General features: G+C 42.0%; 1 protein-coding gene across 1 annotated transcript in view; it reads left to right on the plus strand.

Annotated features, from left to right (window-relative positions):
- The first annotated feature begins 3,165 nt into the window (after window positions 1-3,165).
- NMU (neuromedin U) overlaps window positions 3,166-18,781 on the plus strand; it is a 31,604-nt gene continuing 15,988 nt past the window's right edge. The window contains exons 1-2 of the mRNA XM_045997693.1: window positions 3,166-3,669; window positions 11,156-11,214. Coding sequence (XP_045853649.1) covers window positions 3,264-3,669; window positions 11,156-11,214 — 465 coding nt within the window. The 5' untranslated portion in view covers window positions 3,166-3,263. The remainder of the gene's footprint in view (window positions 3,670-11,155; window positions 11,215-18,781) is intronic.

The following is an 18,781-nucleotide window of genomic DNA, read 5'->3' on the forward strand; positions in this document are numbered from 1 at the left end:
AACCTTCATCTGGGCTCTTCTTTGACAATTCTTCCCATGACTGGTTTCTTCTTATCTTTAAGGCATCACATAGCATCTCCTCAGAGAGGCAAGGTGATATAAACTTGTTTCAATTATCTTTCCCTTAACTCCCAGTCACCTTCTATTATTACATTATCTTGTTTTAATTTCTTTATAGTATTTACTACTATCTGAAATTGTTTTGTCTTGTCATATTATTATCTTTATCTCCTTGAAAATCTATCGACTCCACAAAAGCAGAAACTTTAAATGACTTGGTCACTGCTATATCCCACGCTTCTACAAGGGAGCCTAGAAGGTGCTTAATTAATATTTAAAGGATTGCATGACTGTCTCGCCTAGAGCTTCTAAAACTTCTAGATCTTGCCCCAATTCTCAGTTCCTAAAGCTGGGTCTCTTTACCTATTACTAGACTTTCTAATGCCAACTACTGCTTGACTGGATTTGTCTCTATTGCTGACTCTTTCATTGTCTGACATTCAGCCCTTTCCTAACGCCCTCCATGACAACTCTTCTGGACATCCCTATCACAGGCCAGCAGGTCCTGTTAACCCATAGGTCCGTGATCAAAGTGAGTCTTCATTCTTATAGGTTTAGGGCAGGAAGCAAATTTCAGTTGCCCATTTGCAATCAAGAATGCAAGCGATAATGGGTGAGAGGACTCAGCATGGTACCCAGAATCAAACTTTCTGATTTGAACGGAGTAAGTGGGATTACTTTAGATGCCATTCTACCTTGATGGTACAAACTGATGTATAAGCTCAGTTTAAATGAATGTGAACTTCTAGATACAGATTGGAACGTTTGCAACTGAATTGTGAAGTGTCTCTTGCAGAGATTCTGGGATCTAACTTCTTTGGACAGAGGGGTCCTGTGGCACCAGCTTCATTTCATTGAGTCAGCTGTGGAATCCCCAATCTTTGATCCTGGGTAAATAAAGTGTCTATCTTCATTCTCTCATCTGTCTTCTCTTATCATTCAAGTCACATAACGGCATGACCACTAGTCTACATATCCTGTCGTAAGCATTTTTTCAAAAATAACTCATATACAGAGAGGTAGAGGATAAGCCATAAATAAGGAGAAAATATTTGTCAAACATTTAACCAACAAAATTTCTGGGGGCGCCGAGGTGGCTCAGTGGGTTAAAGCCTCTGCCTTCGGCTCAGGTCATGGTCTCAGGGTCCTGGGATTGAGCCTCGTATTGGCTCTCTGCTCAGCAGGGAGCCTGCTTCCCCCTTTCTCTCTGCCTGCCTCTCTGCCTACTTATGATCTCTCTGTCAAATGAATAAATAAAATCTTAAAAAAAAATTCCGGAAAGCATTGCTATAATGGGTAATTTTTTTAAAAAGGCAAAACAAAACAAAACACGCTAACAACCCAATGGGGACAAGAAACAAATGGGTATTTCACTGAAGAGAAAGCAATGATGACCAATAGATGTGTGGGAAGACACTCACCCTGATTAATGCTGGAAACTGTGAATTAAATCCATGATGAGATGCCACACTCACCAGACTGGGAAAGCTTTTTGCAAGGAAATTTCATGCAGTGCTGGTGGAGTGCAAATTGATATAACACACTGGAAAACAATTTCAAGTAGCGTTTAACCAGATTTTCTCCCATGATACCTCTACTTCTAAGTATACACCTCTGAAAACTCTCCCGCATGTGCACCGAGGGACATGTACAAGGACATTCAGAGCCGCCAGGTTCATGCAGAAAACACTTGTAATACCCAAGTTGTTTCTTTTGCTGTCCTGCCAGTGGGGTATAAAAAGCATTGAGGCCACTATTCTCAGGCTTCTCTGTTCTCACTGACATCTCACGCCGCACAGGCTGCTGAGGCTAGCTGTCCTCTAGTGCCCTTCCAGGAAACCCCGGCAAGACTGGGGAATCAGAGCCGTCTCCATCCGCCGACAGCCTTTGCACTACCTTTTTACCACTTTGGGAATAAATCAAAGCATAAGCAATCTTGACTCGAATCTGCTCTCATCCATCCTTGATTCTGAACCATGACTCTAACCAGCCTTGTTCACGTGCTACATGAATACAGAGAACTTAAAAGAAGGTAGTGGATATTTTTTTCACATTACCTGTCAGGATGACACACCTGCCTCCATTTCTGACTATCCCAACCTGCCTTGTAAGACAGCTCTTTGAGTATGGATTTGGGGTCCTTCACCACTCATTTCCTTTAGGGAAGTTCCTCCTGTTACTTAATGTTCTAGTCCTTAAGGGCATGCTTTGCCTATAGTGGGTGGCACGGTGCGCGTCTAATGCATTAAAATCCCCAACTTAGAGAAGGAACGTCCTCACAGAGGGGCCTGCCTCACGGGCTGATATCCTCGGGCAGTTTAACATCTCCAAGCATCATCAGATGAAGATCATAATACTTTTATATACCAGAGATGTCATGAGTGTTATATTCAATAGCATGGGAAGATGTCTCTTAAGAAACATTAATGTATGTCCTTTCTATCTTTTCCTGGGTTTCTTTCGAAAGGAGGTCAAATGAGATCAGGCTTCCCTCCTTCTGTAGAAGGAAATTAAAACAGTATCAGCCAGTATTCCTTGGAGAGGCTGCTTCCTGAACATTTCCACGTAGGAAGTAAAGGAAAGTATGGAGGGGGATAGCCAAGCTCCCATCGCCCTAGAAATCAGAAGGCAACGAATGGGTAGGGAGTGACGGCAGGGGAAACGCATAGAAAAAGGAGTAACCTTGGGCTTGGAAATCCACAGGACAGTCACAGACCTTCCAGACCTATTGAAAATGTATGTGTGGTCAAATCTCAGCAATCCTTTCTTCTAGACCTGCTTCACCAAGTAAGTGCATTTCCCTAAATGATCTCAGACCTTGCAGGAATTTGGGGCACACCAACCTCACCACGGCTCTGACAGGCACCGCGCTGGTGCTGGGGGCTGGGGATGAACGAGTGAGCAGGACAGAAGTGCTTCTACAGAGGTAGAGGCCTGCACAGTCTTTGGGGGGCACAGAAGGCTTTCCCCGGGGCTGATTAAGGGACGTCCCAGCCAGACGTGAGAACTGAGAGAGCGTCGCCACCACCAACCTTAAAAACCCCGATCCCAGCCTCTTCGGGCCTCCTGGTTTGCCATCCTCCTTGGCTCCCAGTCAGACCCTTGCCAAGAAGCTAACAGACGTGCACTGTTTTATTTCCACGCTCATCCCAGAGCGCAGAGGGCTCGCCGAGAGAGAATGCGCAGTGCCCTGAGTCAGAACTATGACCGGGGGCGGATCCCGCTGCGGGTGGGGGGTCGGGGGCGGGCGGCGGGTCGCTAGTGACGCGACGAGGCCGGGGGCGGTGGGCCGCGAGGTGACGCGCGTGGGGCCCGCGCCGTCCCAGCCCACGTGTCCGCGAGATTTAAAAGTTGGCGGCGCGCGGGGAGGTCAGCTTGGCCGCGGAGCCCCGCGAGCTGCGCGCGGAAGACACAGAGGCACTGCCAGGCTCCCGCGTGGAGTGCTGGCCCCGGCAGCGCAGAGTCCGAGCCCCGAGCCTCCCTCCGGCGCCGAGATGCCGCAAGCAGCCAACCGCCGCCCCGTGCCCGCCCTCGGACAGGTGGCCGCCGCGTCCCGGCCCCTGCTGCTGCTCCTGCCGCTGCTCGCCTGCTGCGTGGGCACCTGCCTAGGTAAGCGGGCCCCGCGCGCCTCCGGGGCTCCCTCCACTCTCCCGCCCCGCGCCCGCCGCTTCTCGCGCCTCTCCCCCGGCCACCTGCCGCGCTCTCTTCCCTCCCTTTCTCGCCTCTTCAGTTGGTTTCTGGTTCTCTCCTTCCCCTCCTGCTGTGGGGCTCCCCAGCTTCTCGCCTTTGATGACCCGCGCGCGTCGCTGTCCGCGGGCGGCGAGCGGAGTAGGTGCGAGTGGCCCGGCCAGAGTGCAGTCCCTGCAGGGCCGAAATCCCCAGGACCCCGGTGGCCTATGGTTGGCGGAAAGTTGCAGGGCTCCCTCGGCCTCGGGTCATCCCTGGCTTGTGGCCGGCGAAAACTGACATAAATTAACATAGTGAAAATTAAAATGCGTTCCCTTTCACTGCAATTACTGGAGGGATTGATGGCTAAAGTAAAACGAGAGTTTGATACTTCACCTGCTGATAGTGAATGAGCTCCTGTTCCATCCACATAACCCTGACGGGCTCCATTCTAGGTGGGCTCTGTGCCTTTTGGGTTTTGACGCACCAGATCAGGAAAAAAAGAATGGAGACGTTTTTTGTTTTTTGGTTTTTTTTTAAGATTTTATTTATTATTTGACACAGAGAGAGAGAGAGAGAGAGCACAAGCAGGGCGAGGAGCAGGAGGAGGGAGAAGCAAGTTCCCCCTGGAGCAGGGAGCCCAAGACCCTGAGATCATGATCTGAGCCAAAGGCAACAGCTTCAGGGACTGAACAACCCAGGTGCCCTGGAGACTTTTTTTTTTTTTTTAACAGAGAATTGGAGAGGCAAGTGGGCAAGCCTGGCTTTCAGTCTTATAGCTAAAGCCAGCGAAGGCAGATGTGATTTGATAAAACAGGGACTTTTCTGTTCTTGATCTAGAGAAAAGAAGTGGGAAACGCAAAGGCGAGGTCAGGGAGGGATGTTTGAAGCTTGCAGACAAGGTAGAGCCGAGCCCAGCACATGCCAATGGGGAGATCACTTCCCTATTCCCTAAAGGTTATTTTCCAGATACCTTGGGGGATCCATCCTTTATCTCCCACCTCTGACCCAGAGTCCCCTCCAGGGCCAGCCACTGTCTTGCTAAGACCACGAATTTTCTAATTCCACAGCAGCGGCTCTGAGCTTCCCTCTGCTCGCCTGTCAGTGAGGCAAAGGTGGGCAGACCATCTCATTGTTTTTCAGAGCACTGGGGACTTGAAACCATAACTCCCGGGACCTTTCAGAACCTGCAGGCCAGCCCTCAATTAGAGGTAGAGAGACTGAAGCTAGTGTTCTTTTGCAATGGGTTTATTTTTATCGCTGTCCTTTCATTGTTTTGGGGTTTTTTTTTTTGCCCTTTCCTGGGGGCATTGGAGAAGGGGGCAAGGAAAATGAGGTCATTTGACTGTGGGATCTACGCAGTCAGAAGCTAGACTTTAACCTTCTCCATCACAGACCCAGCAATAATATAGCATAACACATGCAAAGTAATATTAATATTTTTCTGTTTTAAATTTGTTGTTAGTAGAATTAGGATGGCAGCCTTTATTACCTAATTAAGGAGACAGATAATTATAGTTTTTTTTTATAATTATAGTTTTAAAAGTGTCTTTTTTTTTTTGTAAAGCAAATGTACTTGCCATGCATGTTACATGTTGTGTGTTTACAGTGATATTTGCATCAGCTGGAGATAACTGCTTTTTGGGAAGAGGGGGAATTTTCAGGCCACTGGTATCAAGCAGAAACTGCTTTCTAAAAAGGACAAGTCTTGGGTTTTATTTCAGAAAAGAGCGTTTCTGCTGGCTGGCCAATCATCTCATCAATATCCCTAGTATTTCTCAAGCAAAGGGATAAGACGCCTTTCTCACAGCACAGAGACCCCCTAGACTACCATTTTGTATCTTTTCTCCCTTTAGACCTGCTCTTGATATTTTAAAAAAACCTAACCTTATCTCTCTAAAGATGTGAGGGAAAGGGGAGAGGGGAGAATATAAAGTGTGATCTTCCTTAGTCCCGAGTCCCTAAAAATGGCCCTGGATGGGAAGCACAACATAGATAATCGAACTTGGGAGATAATCCACCAAGATTAATCACTATGCAGAATGCAACTGGATGTACCTAAAAAACAGTGAAACAAACGTCACAAAGCCAGAGGAAAGCAAGACAGTGTCAGTAAGTGGAGCAGCCTTGGCAAAACGAGTCAGCAGCTCATGCAACAGCAATGCGAGATGAAGAACCGGCTGCAGGTTTGGTGAATGGAAGCGGTTTACACTTCAGAGAACATTATTAAAATAAAGCAGGCAATTTCCTAAAAGAGGGCACATTTTGGATAACTGCAACAGAACTTGATTTGGTTTGTGACAGCAAGTGATCAAAATACCCAAGACTAAATTAAGAAGTGTTTTTTTTCTGGACGCCTGGGTGGCTCCGTCTTAAGTGTCTGCCTCCAGCTCAGGTTGTGATCTCAGCGTCCTGGGATCGAGTCTTGCATCAAGCTCTTTGCTCAGTGGGGAGCCTGCTTCTTCCTCTGCCCCTGCCCCTGCTCGTGCTCCCTCCTTCTCTCTCTCTCTCTCTCTGACAAATAAATAAAATCTTCAAAAAAAAAAAAAAAAAACAAAACAAAACTGCTTTTTCCTGCTCAGACCCCTACTCATTTAATAATTCTTAAAATTCGGTCAACAAGAACAGTTTCTCCCTTTCAAACCCTATACTCGTTAAGTTCTAGCCATGAGAAAAGAAAATTAGCACCACTTTTAGAATAATCAAATCTGTTTTTCGGAGAAAGACAAATACTAAATGATCTGACTTATATGTGGAGTCTAAAAAAAAGAAAACAAAAAAACCCCAACAAAACAAAATCAAGCAAGGGGCATCTGGGTGGCTCAGTGAGTTAAGCCTCTGCCTTCGGCTCAGGTCATGATCTCAGGGTACTGGGATTGAGCCCCGCATCAGGCTCTCTGTTCAGCAGGGAGCCTACTTCCCCCTCCCGCCCCCCATCACTTCTTTCTGCCTGCCTCTCTGCCTGCTTGTGATCTCTGTCAAATGAATAAATAAAATCTTTTTAAAAAATCAAGCCAAGCATGTGAATACAGAGAACAGATGTGTGATTCATAGAAGTGGGAGGTGCAGGTGTGTGAAATGGGTAAACGGAGTCAAAAGGTACAAACTTCCAGCTATAAAATAGATTGGCCACGGGCATGTACTGTACAGCATGGGCACTATATGGTCTATTTGAAAGCTGCTAAGAGTAAATCTTAAGAGTTCTCATCCCAGAAGAAATCGTAACTATGTATGTGATGGATGTTAACTAGACTTACTGTGGTGATCATTTCATGATGTATACAAATTTAGGATCATTATGTTGCGAACTAATATAATGTTGTACGTCAGTTATACCCCAATAAAAAGGTCAATGTTTCTTTCTCTTACAGAGGTGTATTGTCAGATACAAAAGTTGTCTGTCCATATTGTTTGCATTAGTTAGACTGTGCAACATAAGACTAAAGGTTTCACTTTACTAGATAGTACGTAAGTATCAATCTCAAAACTCATCAAAAACAGTGCCATTTTCAGGATCTCGAAGATAAGGGCAATGTCTCTGACTATATTGGAGGAAGTGTCTAGTACTCTTATCTGACAGTATAAAGCCCATATCTAGGGTATCTTGGGGGAGAAAATCACACCAACTTTGGTTAACAGGTACACAAAGGAGAGAAAAATAATTCCCCCTTAGGTTTGGGTTTGATACTAGGATATTACTGGGTTTCTAAAGTTGAAAGCATTTTAAAATGTTGGCTCCTCTAACTTTTTTACCCTGAGACTGTGTTTACACATGTTGTGTAAGAGCCACAAAGCACCCCTTTTTGATTACATAAGAGCTTGGGACTAAGTTGGATATAATGGCAATTTCTGTGTGGCCCGGCAGGCTGGGGGCATGGAAGGAGGCAAGCTCACGGTTGTTGGTGAGGTAGTGTGGAGGTAGGAGGGTGGGAGACAGGCAGGCATTGGAAGAACATAAAATTGTATCCTTTGCACAAGAACACCCTGTCAAACAAACAGCAGTAGAGTGAGTGGAGGAATCAGCAGTAAATGCCGGTAGAGACTGAATCCAAAGAATGGAAATCTTTGCCTTTTCCCTTTGCATCAGTACTTGGGTCTGGTTTGGTTCTTTAAAGTCGACTCCTGCTCTCACCCTCCGTCCTCTTCCTCTCACCGCCCTATTACTCGAGCCTTAGTAACTGTAGACAAGCCACGTGTCCAAGTTGTGAGGAAAGGGCCAATGGTCTTTGAGACTGTTTTCCTGAGAACGTTCATATCCTCCTTTAGGAAAGGTTCAGACTCTTAAAGAGAAGCTTAGACCCAAAATGTTTGTTGGAGCTGCTTCTTTCTGTTGAATAAGGAGGCATCCTCTGTTTCTTTCTTTTTTTTTTTTTAAACTTTTTAATTTTTTTTTTTTTTTTTAGAGATTTTATTTACTTGGTAGAACACAGCAAGAGAGGGAACACAAGCAGGGGAGTGGGAGAGGGAGAAGCAGACTCTTAAAGAGAAGCTTAGACCCAAAATGTTTGTTGGAGCTGCTTCTTTCTGTTGAATAAGGAGGCATCCTCCGTTTCTTTCTTTTTTTTTTTTAAACTTTTTAATTTTTTTTTTTTTTTTTTAGAGATTTTATTTACTTGGTAGAACACAGCAAGAGAGGGAACACAAGCAGGGGAGTGGGAGAGGGAGAAGCAGGCTTCCTGCTGAGCAGGGAGCAGGGAGCCTGATTTGGGGCTCAATCCCAGGACCCTGATCCCAGGACCCCGAGATGTGGCCGGAGCTGAAGGCAGACGCTTAACGCCTGAGCCACCCAGGCGCCCCCTGCATTTCTTTCTACAGCGCAGTGCTCTATCCCCCTGGATATTCAATTTTCTCCATGGACCAGCAGCATCGGTATCAGCAGGGAGCTTGCTAGCCCCTGGGCCCATCCCTGACTGACTGAATTAGGATCTCATTTAGTAAGATCCATCAGTGTTTTACATGAAAAGTTAAGAAGCCCTGCTTTAGCCCCTTTTGAAAACAGAATCAGCTCAGCGTAATGTCCATCAGACATCAGAGACTTTGAGATAAACGTTCGTATGTTGCTATGGGTGAAAAATACGTAATTGAGAAGTTTACCCATCTTGAACAGCTGTCCTATGAAAAGGGATTCAGTTAGGTTCTGAGATAAATCAACGCTCTGTTATGGACCGCATGAGTCCTGTAAGTCAGTTTTAACACTTGGTACCACAGAAAATGTAGCCAATAACTGTTAATATTATTAGAACTTAAATGATAGTATAAATTTGTGTGAACTCAAGGCAAGACTTGACTGAAAACTGGCAGAATTAGGGAAAAAAAATCTGTCAGGATTTGGAGTCTGTCAGACCTAGTCTGAAATCAGTCTGTTATGTCTCTATTTCGGTAACCTGAGACAAATTATTTCATCCTTCCCTCCTTCGGTTTCCTCATCTTAAAAATGGGAATAAGTATCATAGCTATTTTAAAAATCTGGTTAAAGGACCTATTACATTTTAAATGCTCAGGATCATGCCTGGCTTAAGTAAATGCTCAGTCAGTGTTAATAGGGGCTATCTTATTTTTAAAAAGTTCTTTTCTTGGGGCACCTGGGTGGCTCAGTGAGTTAAAGCCTCTGCCTTCATCTCAGGTCATGATCTCAGGGTCCTGGGATTGAGTCGGTCCTGGGATTGAGCCCCACATCGCGGGCTCTCTGCTCAGCAGGGAGCCTGCTTCCCCATCTCTCTCTCTGCCTGCCTCTCTGCCTACTTGTGATCTCTCTCTATATCAAATAAAATAAATAAAATCTTAACAAAGATTCTTTTCTTTAAGCCTATTCTTTAAATTATTTAATTTTGCTACATTTAAGATCTTAGAAAAATTTCTCTTTTGCTACAGGATATTTTCTTGATTTTATAAAGATGAATGTTTACATATAAGAATATGAGTAGTGATTACATTTAATATTAATAAATATTTTCTCAGTGTTTTGACTGAGATAATTTACATAGGATGAATTAGAAAATTGAATCTACAGAGAAAATATTACTTTAGAGGATGTAAACTAGTTAACATTTTACTCCAATAATAATTAAGGACCTAATAAGTAATTTTTTTTAGATTTTATTTATTTATTTGAGATAGAGAGAGAGATCACGAACAGGTATAAGTGTAGAGGGAGAAGCAGATTCCCCAGTGAGCAGGGAGCCTGCTGTGGGACTTGATCCCCAGGTCCTGGGATCATGACCTGAGCTGAAGGCAGACACTTAACGGACTGAGCCACCCAGGTGCGCATTAGTAATTCTTTTTTTTAAAGAACTTTATTGAAATATACTTTATATGCAACTCAGTGTGTTGTTGTTGTTGTTGTTGTTGTTTAAAGATTTTATTCTTTTATTTTAGAAAGGGATGGAGAGGGGTGCCTGGGTGGCTCAGTCAGTTAAGTGTTTGCCTTTGGCTCAGGTCATGGTGTCGGAGTCCCAGGATGGAGCCCCACATCGGGCTACCTGCTCAGGAGAAGTCTGCTCTCCTTCTGACCCTTCCCCCTCTTGATTTCTCTCTCTCTCTCTCTCTCTCTCTCAAATAAATAAATAAAATCTTTAAAAAAAAATAGAAAGAGATGGAGTGTGCAAGAGCAGGGGGAAGCGCAGAGGGAGATGGAGAAGGAGAGAGAGAGAGAGCATCTCCAGCAGTCTCTGCACTGAGTGCAGAGCCCGACATGGGGCTTGATCCCAGGACCCCTTGATCATGACCTGAGCCAAAACCAAGAGTCAGACGCCTAAAAACAACTGAGCCACTCAGGTGCCCCAGCTCAGTGGGTTTTAAGTAGACTTCTAGAACTGTGCAGTTATGACAATAATACAATTTTCCATGAAGCACCCCCCCAAATCTGTTATGTCCATGTGCAGTCAGTGTCTATTCCTACCCCCAGCTCCAGGAAACTACCAGTCCTTCTGTTATTATAAGATTTATTATAAGATTTGCCTTTTCTGGACATTCCATATAACAGAATCATACAATATTTGTTTTTTGTTTTTTGTTTTTTTTGCATCTGGCTTATTTGATTTAGCATCATATGTCCGTGATTCCTCTTTGATGCAGCATCTATTAGTACTTCATTCCTTTTTATTGCCCAAGTAGTACTCCATACGTGCACTCACCACATTTTGTTTGGATTGTTTCCACTCTGGGGCGCTTAGGATAATGCTGCTATGCACGTTCATAGACATGTGTAGAAGAAAGAAATCCACTCTTAATGTCTTTGAAATGTTACTAAGGTTTGTTTAATAATTATGTATCCTTATACTAAGTCAAATGCTGAAATAGCTAGTTGAAATAGGAGGGTAATGATATACAGTGAAAGTGAAAAATGGCATCGCAAACTGAATTATAGCTAAATGTTTAACTTTAGAAGAAATACCATAAAAATAACATGTACGTATAACTTTATCTTCAGGTGCTCCAGTATTATCTCAAGGATTACAGCCTGAACAAGAACGACAGCTGTGGAATGAGGTAAAGCGTTGTCCCTATACATTAGTGGAAACTTTACCTTCTTTGAAATTATCAAATGAACTAAGATAATTGAGTTTGGGGACAACTATGATTTTACTAATATTCTGATATAATATTCAGAATTATTATTCTTTTGAAATGAAAGAAGGAAAGATAAGTAGAAACAAAACAATTACAGTACATTGTAAAGTAAGATGGCAGAAATAAGCCCTAATAATAATTACAATAATGTGAATGTGCCAAAAATATCACCTAAGGACAGAAATTCACAGATTGGAATTTTTTTTTAGAGATCCAACAATATCTTGTCTATGAAAGTCACACCTAAGGGCACCTGGGTTGCTCAGTGGGTTAAAGCCTCTGCCTTCGGCTCAAGTCATGTTCTCAGGGTCCTGGGATCGAGCCCCGCGTCGGGCTCTCTGCTCAGCGGGAAACCTGCTTCCCCCTCTCTCTGCCTGCCTCTCTGCCTATTTGTGACCTCTCTCTCTGTCAAATAAATAAATAAAATCTTTAAAAAAAAAAAAGTCACACTTAAAAAAGAAAAAAAGGCCAAGCAAAAAGTATGGAAAAGGACATACCAAGCAAATATGAATTGCAAGAAAATTGGAGTATCAGTCTTAATATCTGATGAAATAAAATCCAGATGAACAAACTGTCTTAGCAAAGAGGGACCTTATTTTATGATTTTAGTAAATTATGCTCAGTATCTCAGTATGCGTAACTCTTAAATTATACTCAGTGTCTTACGCTGATAAAAGAACAGCAAGGTAAAAGATACAGCCATTATTATTATGTATTTTTAAAAACTCAAAATTCACTTAGTATCTAATAGAACTTTGGGGAGAATAGATCAGTGAACATTGGTAGTTAGAGATTTTAAGACACCTGTTCAAAACTGATGTTAAAACAAATGACATCAATAGGTATAACAAAAATTTAACCAATCAATTAATAAGTTTAATTCTATTTGAAATATTTTTTAAAACCTACACTAAATAGTACATACATTCTTTTTGGGTATAATCGGAATATTAACAAAAAGAGGTCATGTGTTAGGGCACAAAGAAAATTTCCGCAAGTTAAAAAGGAACCATTTTAAATGTTTTCCAATCATTATGTAATAAAATTAGAAATTAACAACACAAGTATAACTTCAGTATCCCATCTGTTTGGAAAATAAGTAACATTTTGGTAAATAATCCCAGGCTAAAGTGGAAATTATAAAATAGTTAGAATTAAATGACATAAAAACATTCTAAGTCAAAATTTGGGGGTGCCTGGCTGGCTCAGTCAGTAGAGCACGCAACTCTTAATCTCAGGGTCATGAGTTCAAACCCCATGTGGGTTGTAGTTGGACCAGAAATGCCTGAGAGAAAATGCTCCCACCACTGAGAATACTTCTCAATTGCTGATCCAAGGGAGGTAGTAGATAAAAACCTCAGCTGCCTCTTCCCTCAGTTGGGATAACAGATGTATTTTGCATTGGCCCCTAGAGTTCCCCAGACAGACTGACCCCAGTTAGGCATGGTGGTAACCCACTCGATAACATATACTTTATGGAATTCCTTCTCTTCTCTGTTTATCTTCTTCGCTATTCCGCCAGTGCTTCTGGAATCATCTCCCTAATAACCTACTCATATCCACATCACCATCTCAAGGTCTGTTTCTGGGAAAACCCTAACTAAGGCAGAAATGCACAACTTACAATAAAAGTACCATTAAAAATCAGAGGGAAAAGCACAGATTGTTTGGCAAGTGAAGGTGAGAAACTGGCTCGCTGTATGGAGAAAAATAAAACTAACACCCCACTGACCATTTTGTAATGTATAAAATAACAAATCACTGTGTTGTGCCCTGAAGTTAATATATTGTATGTCAATTATTCTTCAATCAGAAAAACTAAGTGGGCTTCAAGTGGATTAAAGATCTAAATATAAAGTGTAAATTATAAGAGTTAATAGAATCTTTTTTTATACTTTTGTTTAAAAATTTTATTTATTTATTTCCCAGACAGAGATAGGCAGTGAGGCAGGCAGAGAGAGAGGGAAACAGGCTCCCTGCTGAGCAGAGAGCCTGATGCAGTGCTCAATCCCAGGACCCTAAGATCAGGACCTGAGCTGAAGGTAGAGGCTTTAACCCACTGAGCCACCCAGGCGCCCCAAACAGCATCCTCTAAAGACTCTTTTTTTTTTTTTTTAAATATTTTCTATATTTGACAGACAGAGATCACAAGTAGGCAGAGAGGCAGGCGGTGGCGGGGGTGGGAATCAGGCTCCCTGCTGAGCAGAGAGCCCTATGCGGGGCTCCATCCCAGGACCCTGAGATCATGACCTGAACTGAAAGCAGAGGCTTTAACCCACTGAGCCACCCAGGCGCCCCTAGAATCTATCTTTTTTATTAGGAAAATATCTTTGTGAGCTAGGAGCAGGGAATGACTTCTAAAACAAAATTTCAAATATAAATCATGGAGCCAAAAGATGACTGACTGAATTACATTAAAAGTAAAGATTTCTTTCAAAAGAACTACATTTAAAAAGTAAGAGCTTTTGAAAGATGTTGGCTATGTCTAAAACCGACAAAGGATCAATTTCTAGAATTTCTAAGATACTCCATCAAACCAGTTGGATAAAGATAGGGATCCAAGGTAAAAGTAGTCAAAAGATGGAACAGATAGTTTACAAAGAAGAAGCCTAAAGGCCAATAAGCATCTAACGAGATGCTCAGATTCGTTAGTAATAATGAAATTAAAATTAAGGCAACAACAAAGTGTTACTCTCTACCCATTAGACTCGCAAAACAATGGAATCTAGATTATGCCAAGTGTTAGCAAGGATGTGGGATGTGCAAACCTCGGGCATTGCTGGTGAAAGTGTCAGCTGGTGGAGCTATCTGGAAAACAACCTAGGTATCCCCAAGATCTAGCATTCCCTCTCCTGGGCACGTAGGCCACAGATGTCCTCCTATAGATCCACAAGTGGAAGACAGATACAAGAAGGCTGGTTACAGCTTTGCTTGTAATGGAATTGGAGAAAACCCAGCTGTCTATCCCTGGGGAATGGGTAGGCAACAGACGTAGGGTAGGTGCACATTGCAGAATGTTCTGTAGCATTTAGGAGCAACATACTAGATGTCCCCAGTCACGTGGGTAGATCTCAAAGTGTAGTGTTAAGTGAAAAAAAAGTAAGAAAGTGCACACCGAATAGCAATACAAATTTTACAAGAACATAAATAAGTGGAGGATACTCATCAAATAAATCAGAAGGGTTGCCGTGGGAGGATGGACTAGGAGTAGGAAACTGAAATATAAAAGAATACACAAAGCCAGTTCAATGATGATCATGAACTAGGAGCTGAGGAGAATTTCTGTGTACCTAAGCGACCTCTAACAAAATACATAAAGATAGGGGCGCCTGGGTGGCTCAGTGGGTTAAAGCCTCTGCCTTCGGCTCAGGTCATGATCTCAGGGTCCTGGGATCGAGCCCCGCATTGGACTCTCTGCTCCGCAGGGAGCCTGCTTCCTCCTCTCTCTCTGCCTGCCTCTCTGCCTGCTTGTGATTTCTCTCTGTCAAATAAATAAAATATTTAAAAAAAATACATAAAGATAATGTCATAAGTTATTCTTTTTTAAAAGAACTTTATTGAAATATACTTTATATGCAACTCAGTGTGGCTTTTCAAAAAAAGATTTTATTCATTTAAAAGGGATGGAGAGGGGTGCATAGGGGTGCATAGTCAGTTAAGTGTTTGCCTTTGGCTCAGGTCATGGTCTCAGAGTCCCAGGATCGAGCCCCACATCAGGCTACCTGCTCAGGGGAAGTCTGCTCTCCTTCTGACGCTTCCGCCTCTTGATTTCTCTCTCTCTCTCTCTCAAATAAATAAATTAAATCTTACAAAAAAATAGAAAGAGATGGAGTGTGCAAGAGCAGGGGAAGCACAGAGGGAGATGGAGAGGGAGAGCATCTCCAGCAGTCTCCACACTGAGTGTAGAGTCTGACATGGGGCTTGATCCCAGGACCCCTTGATCATGACCATAAAATACATAAAATGGGTAGTAAGTGCCAAGTACCACACAATCTCTAATAGCATAGAAGCTCATAAAGTCTGCTATAAGGTTCTCTGCTTTGATATATCAAAATACATGCCAGAGGTATATAGACAAGAAGAATAATTTAGATAATAGAGATTAATGTATAACTCAGAAACATTTATTTTAGCTGGAAATTATATTTCTGTGGAAAATTTTTGAAATGAATTTTAGATGATAAAGCTGGGGGAAAAAACTAGAATTATAAAACACTATAAATTCTTTTACAGGAAAAGATATTTAAAGAAATTAAGACACTAAGAGATGTGCTTTTCTGCTGGAGGTTTTAAAAATAACTGAGCTATCCAGACCCTAGAAACACATCCGTTTCGAACCTTGTACAGAGACCTAACCATTTTCAAACAGATTCATCAACAGACTCTACAGAGTTCTCAAAAGCAATTAGTGGCTCTTAAATCCATTAGGGCCACAGGCCGAGTAAAATGAATGAATGCTTATCCATATGGAGAGTGGGTGAACAGTGTTGCTGTGCCTTTCAAAGAAAAAAGAACAAAGACTGAAGAGCTTTGCAATTATCTCCTAATTTGATTAATTGGTGTTTTTTCTTTTTCTGATATTTTTCTCCAAACAATACTGATGCACTGATTAGTTAGCCCTTAGGTTCAAGGGTCCGCTGTTCTTGGACAAGGCCGTCTCACCTCGGCGGGCAGCCTGGTCTGCAGGTGGACAACTTTGCCTTTGAGCGTGTGGTATCTTCAGATACCTAAGTAGCACAAAAACCTTGTGGGAGGGATGGGTTCCTCCGACCCTTCTGACGCAAACTAAGTAACATTTAAGGGTGATGCTTTAAAGCACTGGTCATAATTCAAGGCTTTAGAAAGGTCTCTTTTGCCTTCCCCCTCTAAATTGACTTTATTTTCTTTCTACAAGTTCAGTGCAATTTAAAGAATATTTATTGAGCACTTATTCTGGACATGTTGGATATGGCATATCCTGTGTGCGTATGTGTGTGTGTGTCTTTATAGTTGTGACTCTGGATTTGCATGGCATGGAAGAGGGGCAGGTGGGTGGGCACAAGGGATGAGAGGAATTTAAAAAAAATTTCCCTGGGACTACTGGGTGGCTCAGGTGTTAAGTGTCTGCCTTCAGCTCAGGTCATGATCGCAGAGTCCTGAGATAGAGCCCCATGTGCAGGTGGGGCTCTCTGCTCAGCAGGAAGCCTGCTTTCCCCCTCTCCCACTCCCCCTGCTTGTGTTCCCTCTCTCACTGTGTCTCTCTTTGTCAAATAAATAAATAAATAAATAAAATCTTTTTAAAAATTCCCTAAATATTTGTGACATATGGAGAACATGATAGGCTCTGTGAGGATAAAAAGGAAAGAGACACTAAGACTTTGGTCTTCTATAATATTGTATACCTTCCTGATTCTCTGGATTAGAGAATCATATGTTAGAGGACATGTTCATCTTGGAAGCAATAGGAGCATGAGGAATTATGGCCAAAGAGTATGATTATTCCCTCTTCGGTATAGTATAAGAGTGGAAATGAAATTAACCTGATCGACAAAGAATTCTGAGATGTTATGCCATAAACAGGACTCCGGTTAAATAATCTCAGACAGACAAGAAATCAGTACTATTTTTCCCAGTCTCATTTTAAAAGGCCACCGAAGAAATAAATGCCATAAACTACTCCAGACATCCTGCTTTAGTGCTAAACTCCACAGCACAGATCTTTAATGATTAATATAAATCTCTTACACTACAGTTTAAAGTCTTTCAGTTTTTCTCTTTAGGATAAAGACTGAAAACAGCTGTCAACTGTAGCTCACTACATCTTATTTTTTTTATCTGTAAAGATTTCTTTATTTCAACCACAGTAGCTAATATTCCCTACTTCTAACGACAGCCATTACAAAAATACAATAGTATTTTGTTGTATTGCCACCTTTTTCATAAAGATGATTTGATATCACGTTTTATTTATAGGATTCAAAATATTCCTTAGTACTACAAAACACAGGTGATTCCCCGAACATCTATTTCATGGTAACATACATCAGTGTTATCAGTCAGCCACAAACAGTATCTCCATTTAGATTTTCATCCTATGGTGTGTATTATATTGTTGTTAATCTTCAAAGGAAAATTAGATATGCACAAACCCCACTGAATGAAGAAGGCTGTCATGTGATCTTTGCTTTAGCCACAATCGTCCACATGATTTCATAAACCCACGAGAAGTACAGGTATTTCATGAAGTGATTGGAGAGTAGAAATACATTAAAATTTGCCAGTTACAAATGCCAAATACGGTCAGTGTTAAAAAAAAATGTTGTAGTTAATTATGCTTGTCCAAAAATCCATCCCCTTTACCTTTTAAAGCAGATTAACGAATATGTTATCTACACATTTAACTCGTATTCCCTATAATAAATATTCTGACTTAAAGTAATGTCTGAAGAGTGATTGACTTACTTCTACTGTTAACCGTGACATTTATTGGCATTCGATGTTCCATGAAATACTTCTCTAAATTTTTTCTATCTGTAAAGTTATTTTCCTTTAGGCACTCCCTCCTGTTTTCTTTTCTTTTCTTTTTTTTTAAGATTTTATTTATTTATTTGACAGAGAGAGATCACAAGTAGAGAGGCAGGCAGAGAGAGAGGGGGAAGCAGGCTCCCTGCTGAGCAGAGAGCCTGATGTGGGGCTCGATCCCAGGACCCTGAGATCATGACCTGAGCCTAAGGCAGAGGCTTTAACCCACTGAGCCACCCAGGTGCCCCTCCCTCATGTTTTCTAAGGTGTATTTTTTTTTAAACAAAGGTCTTTCCTCTTTCATTACATTTCTAGAGTTTGAATCTAGTGTGACTTTGGGACACTGAGTAATGACTGAATTCCAGTTAAAGGCTTTGCCACTTTCTTTACATGTTACGGTTTCTCTCCTGTGTGAGATCCATGATGGTGAGTAAGTCGTGAGTTCCAGCAAGAGGCTCGCCACAAATCTTTGTGTTTGTAAGGTTTCTCCTCAGTTTAAACTCCGTGTTGTGAATAAGGGTTGAGAAGTCCTTAAAGATGTTACCACATCCTTTAACACTAATAAGGCTTCTCTCTAATTCCATGATACTGAATGAGGTTTCACCACTGATCAAAGGGCTTCCAGATTCTTTATATTTGTAAAATTTCACTCCAGTATAAATTCTCTGGTAATGAGTCAGGGATTAGCATTGTTTAAAGGCTTGCCACATTCTTTAACTGACACTCAAGACTTACTCAACAGAGAAGAATTCAGAAATCTATAAACTTGATAAATGTGGGATGATGCTTAACCATCCATCAAAAAGTATCAGAGTATCAATCATGAGGAAGAACTTCACCTGTGTAGCAAACTGAGACAGGCTTTACAAGAGGAGTCAAATGTAAAAAACTACACAGCCCATAGGGGAAGGGAAGGAAAAATAAAATAAGGTGAATCAGAGAGGGAGAGGAACCATAAGAGACTCTTAACCCTAGGAAACAAACT

Source organism: Meles meles, chromosome 2, assembly GCF_922984935.1.
Source record: "Meles meles chromosome 2, mMelMel3.1 paternal haplotype, whole genome shotgun sequence".
NCBI lineage: Eukaryota > Metazoa > Chordata > Mammalia > Carnivora > Mustelidae > Meles > Meles meles.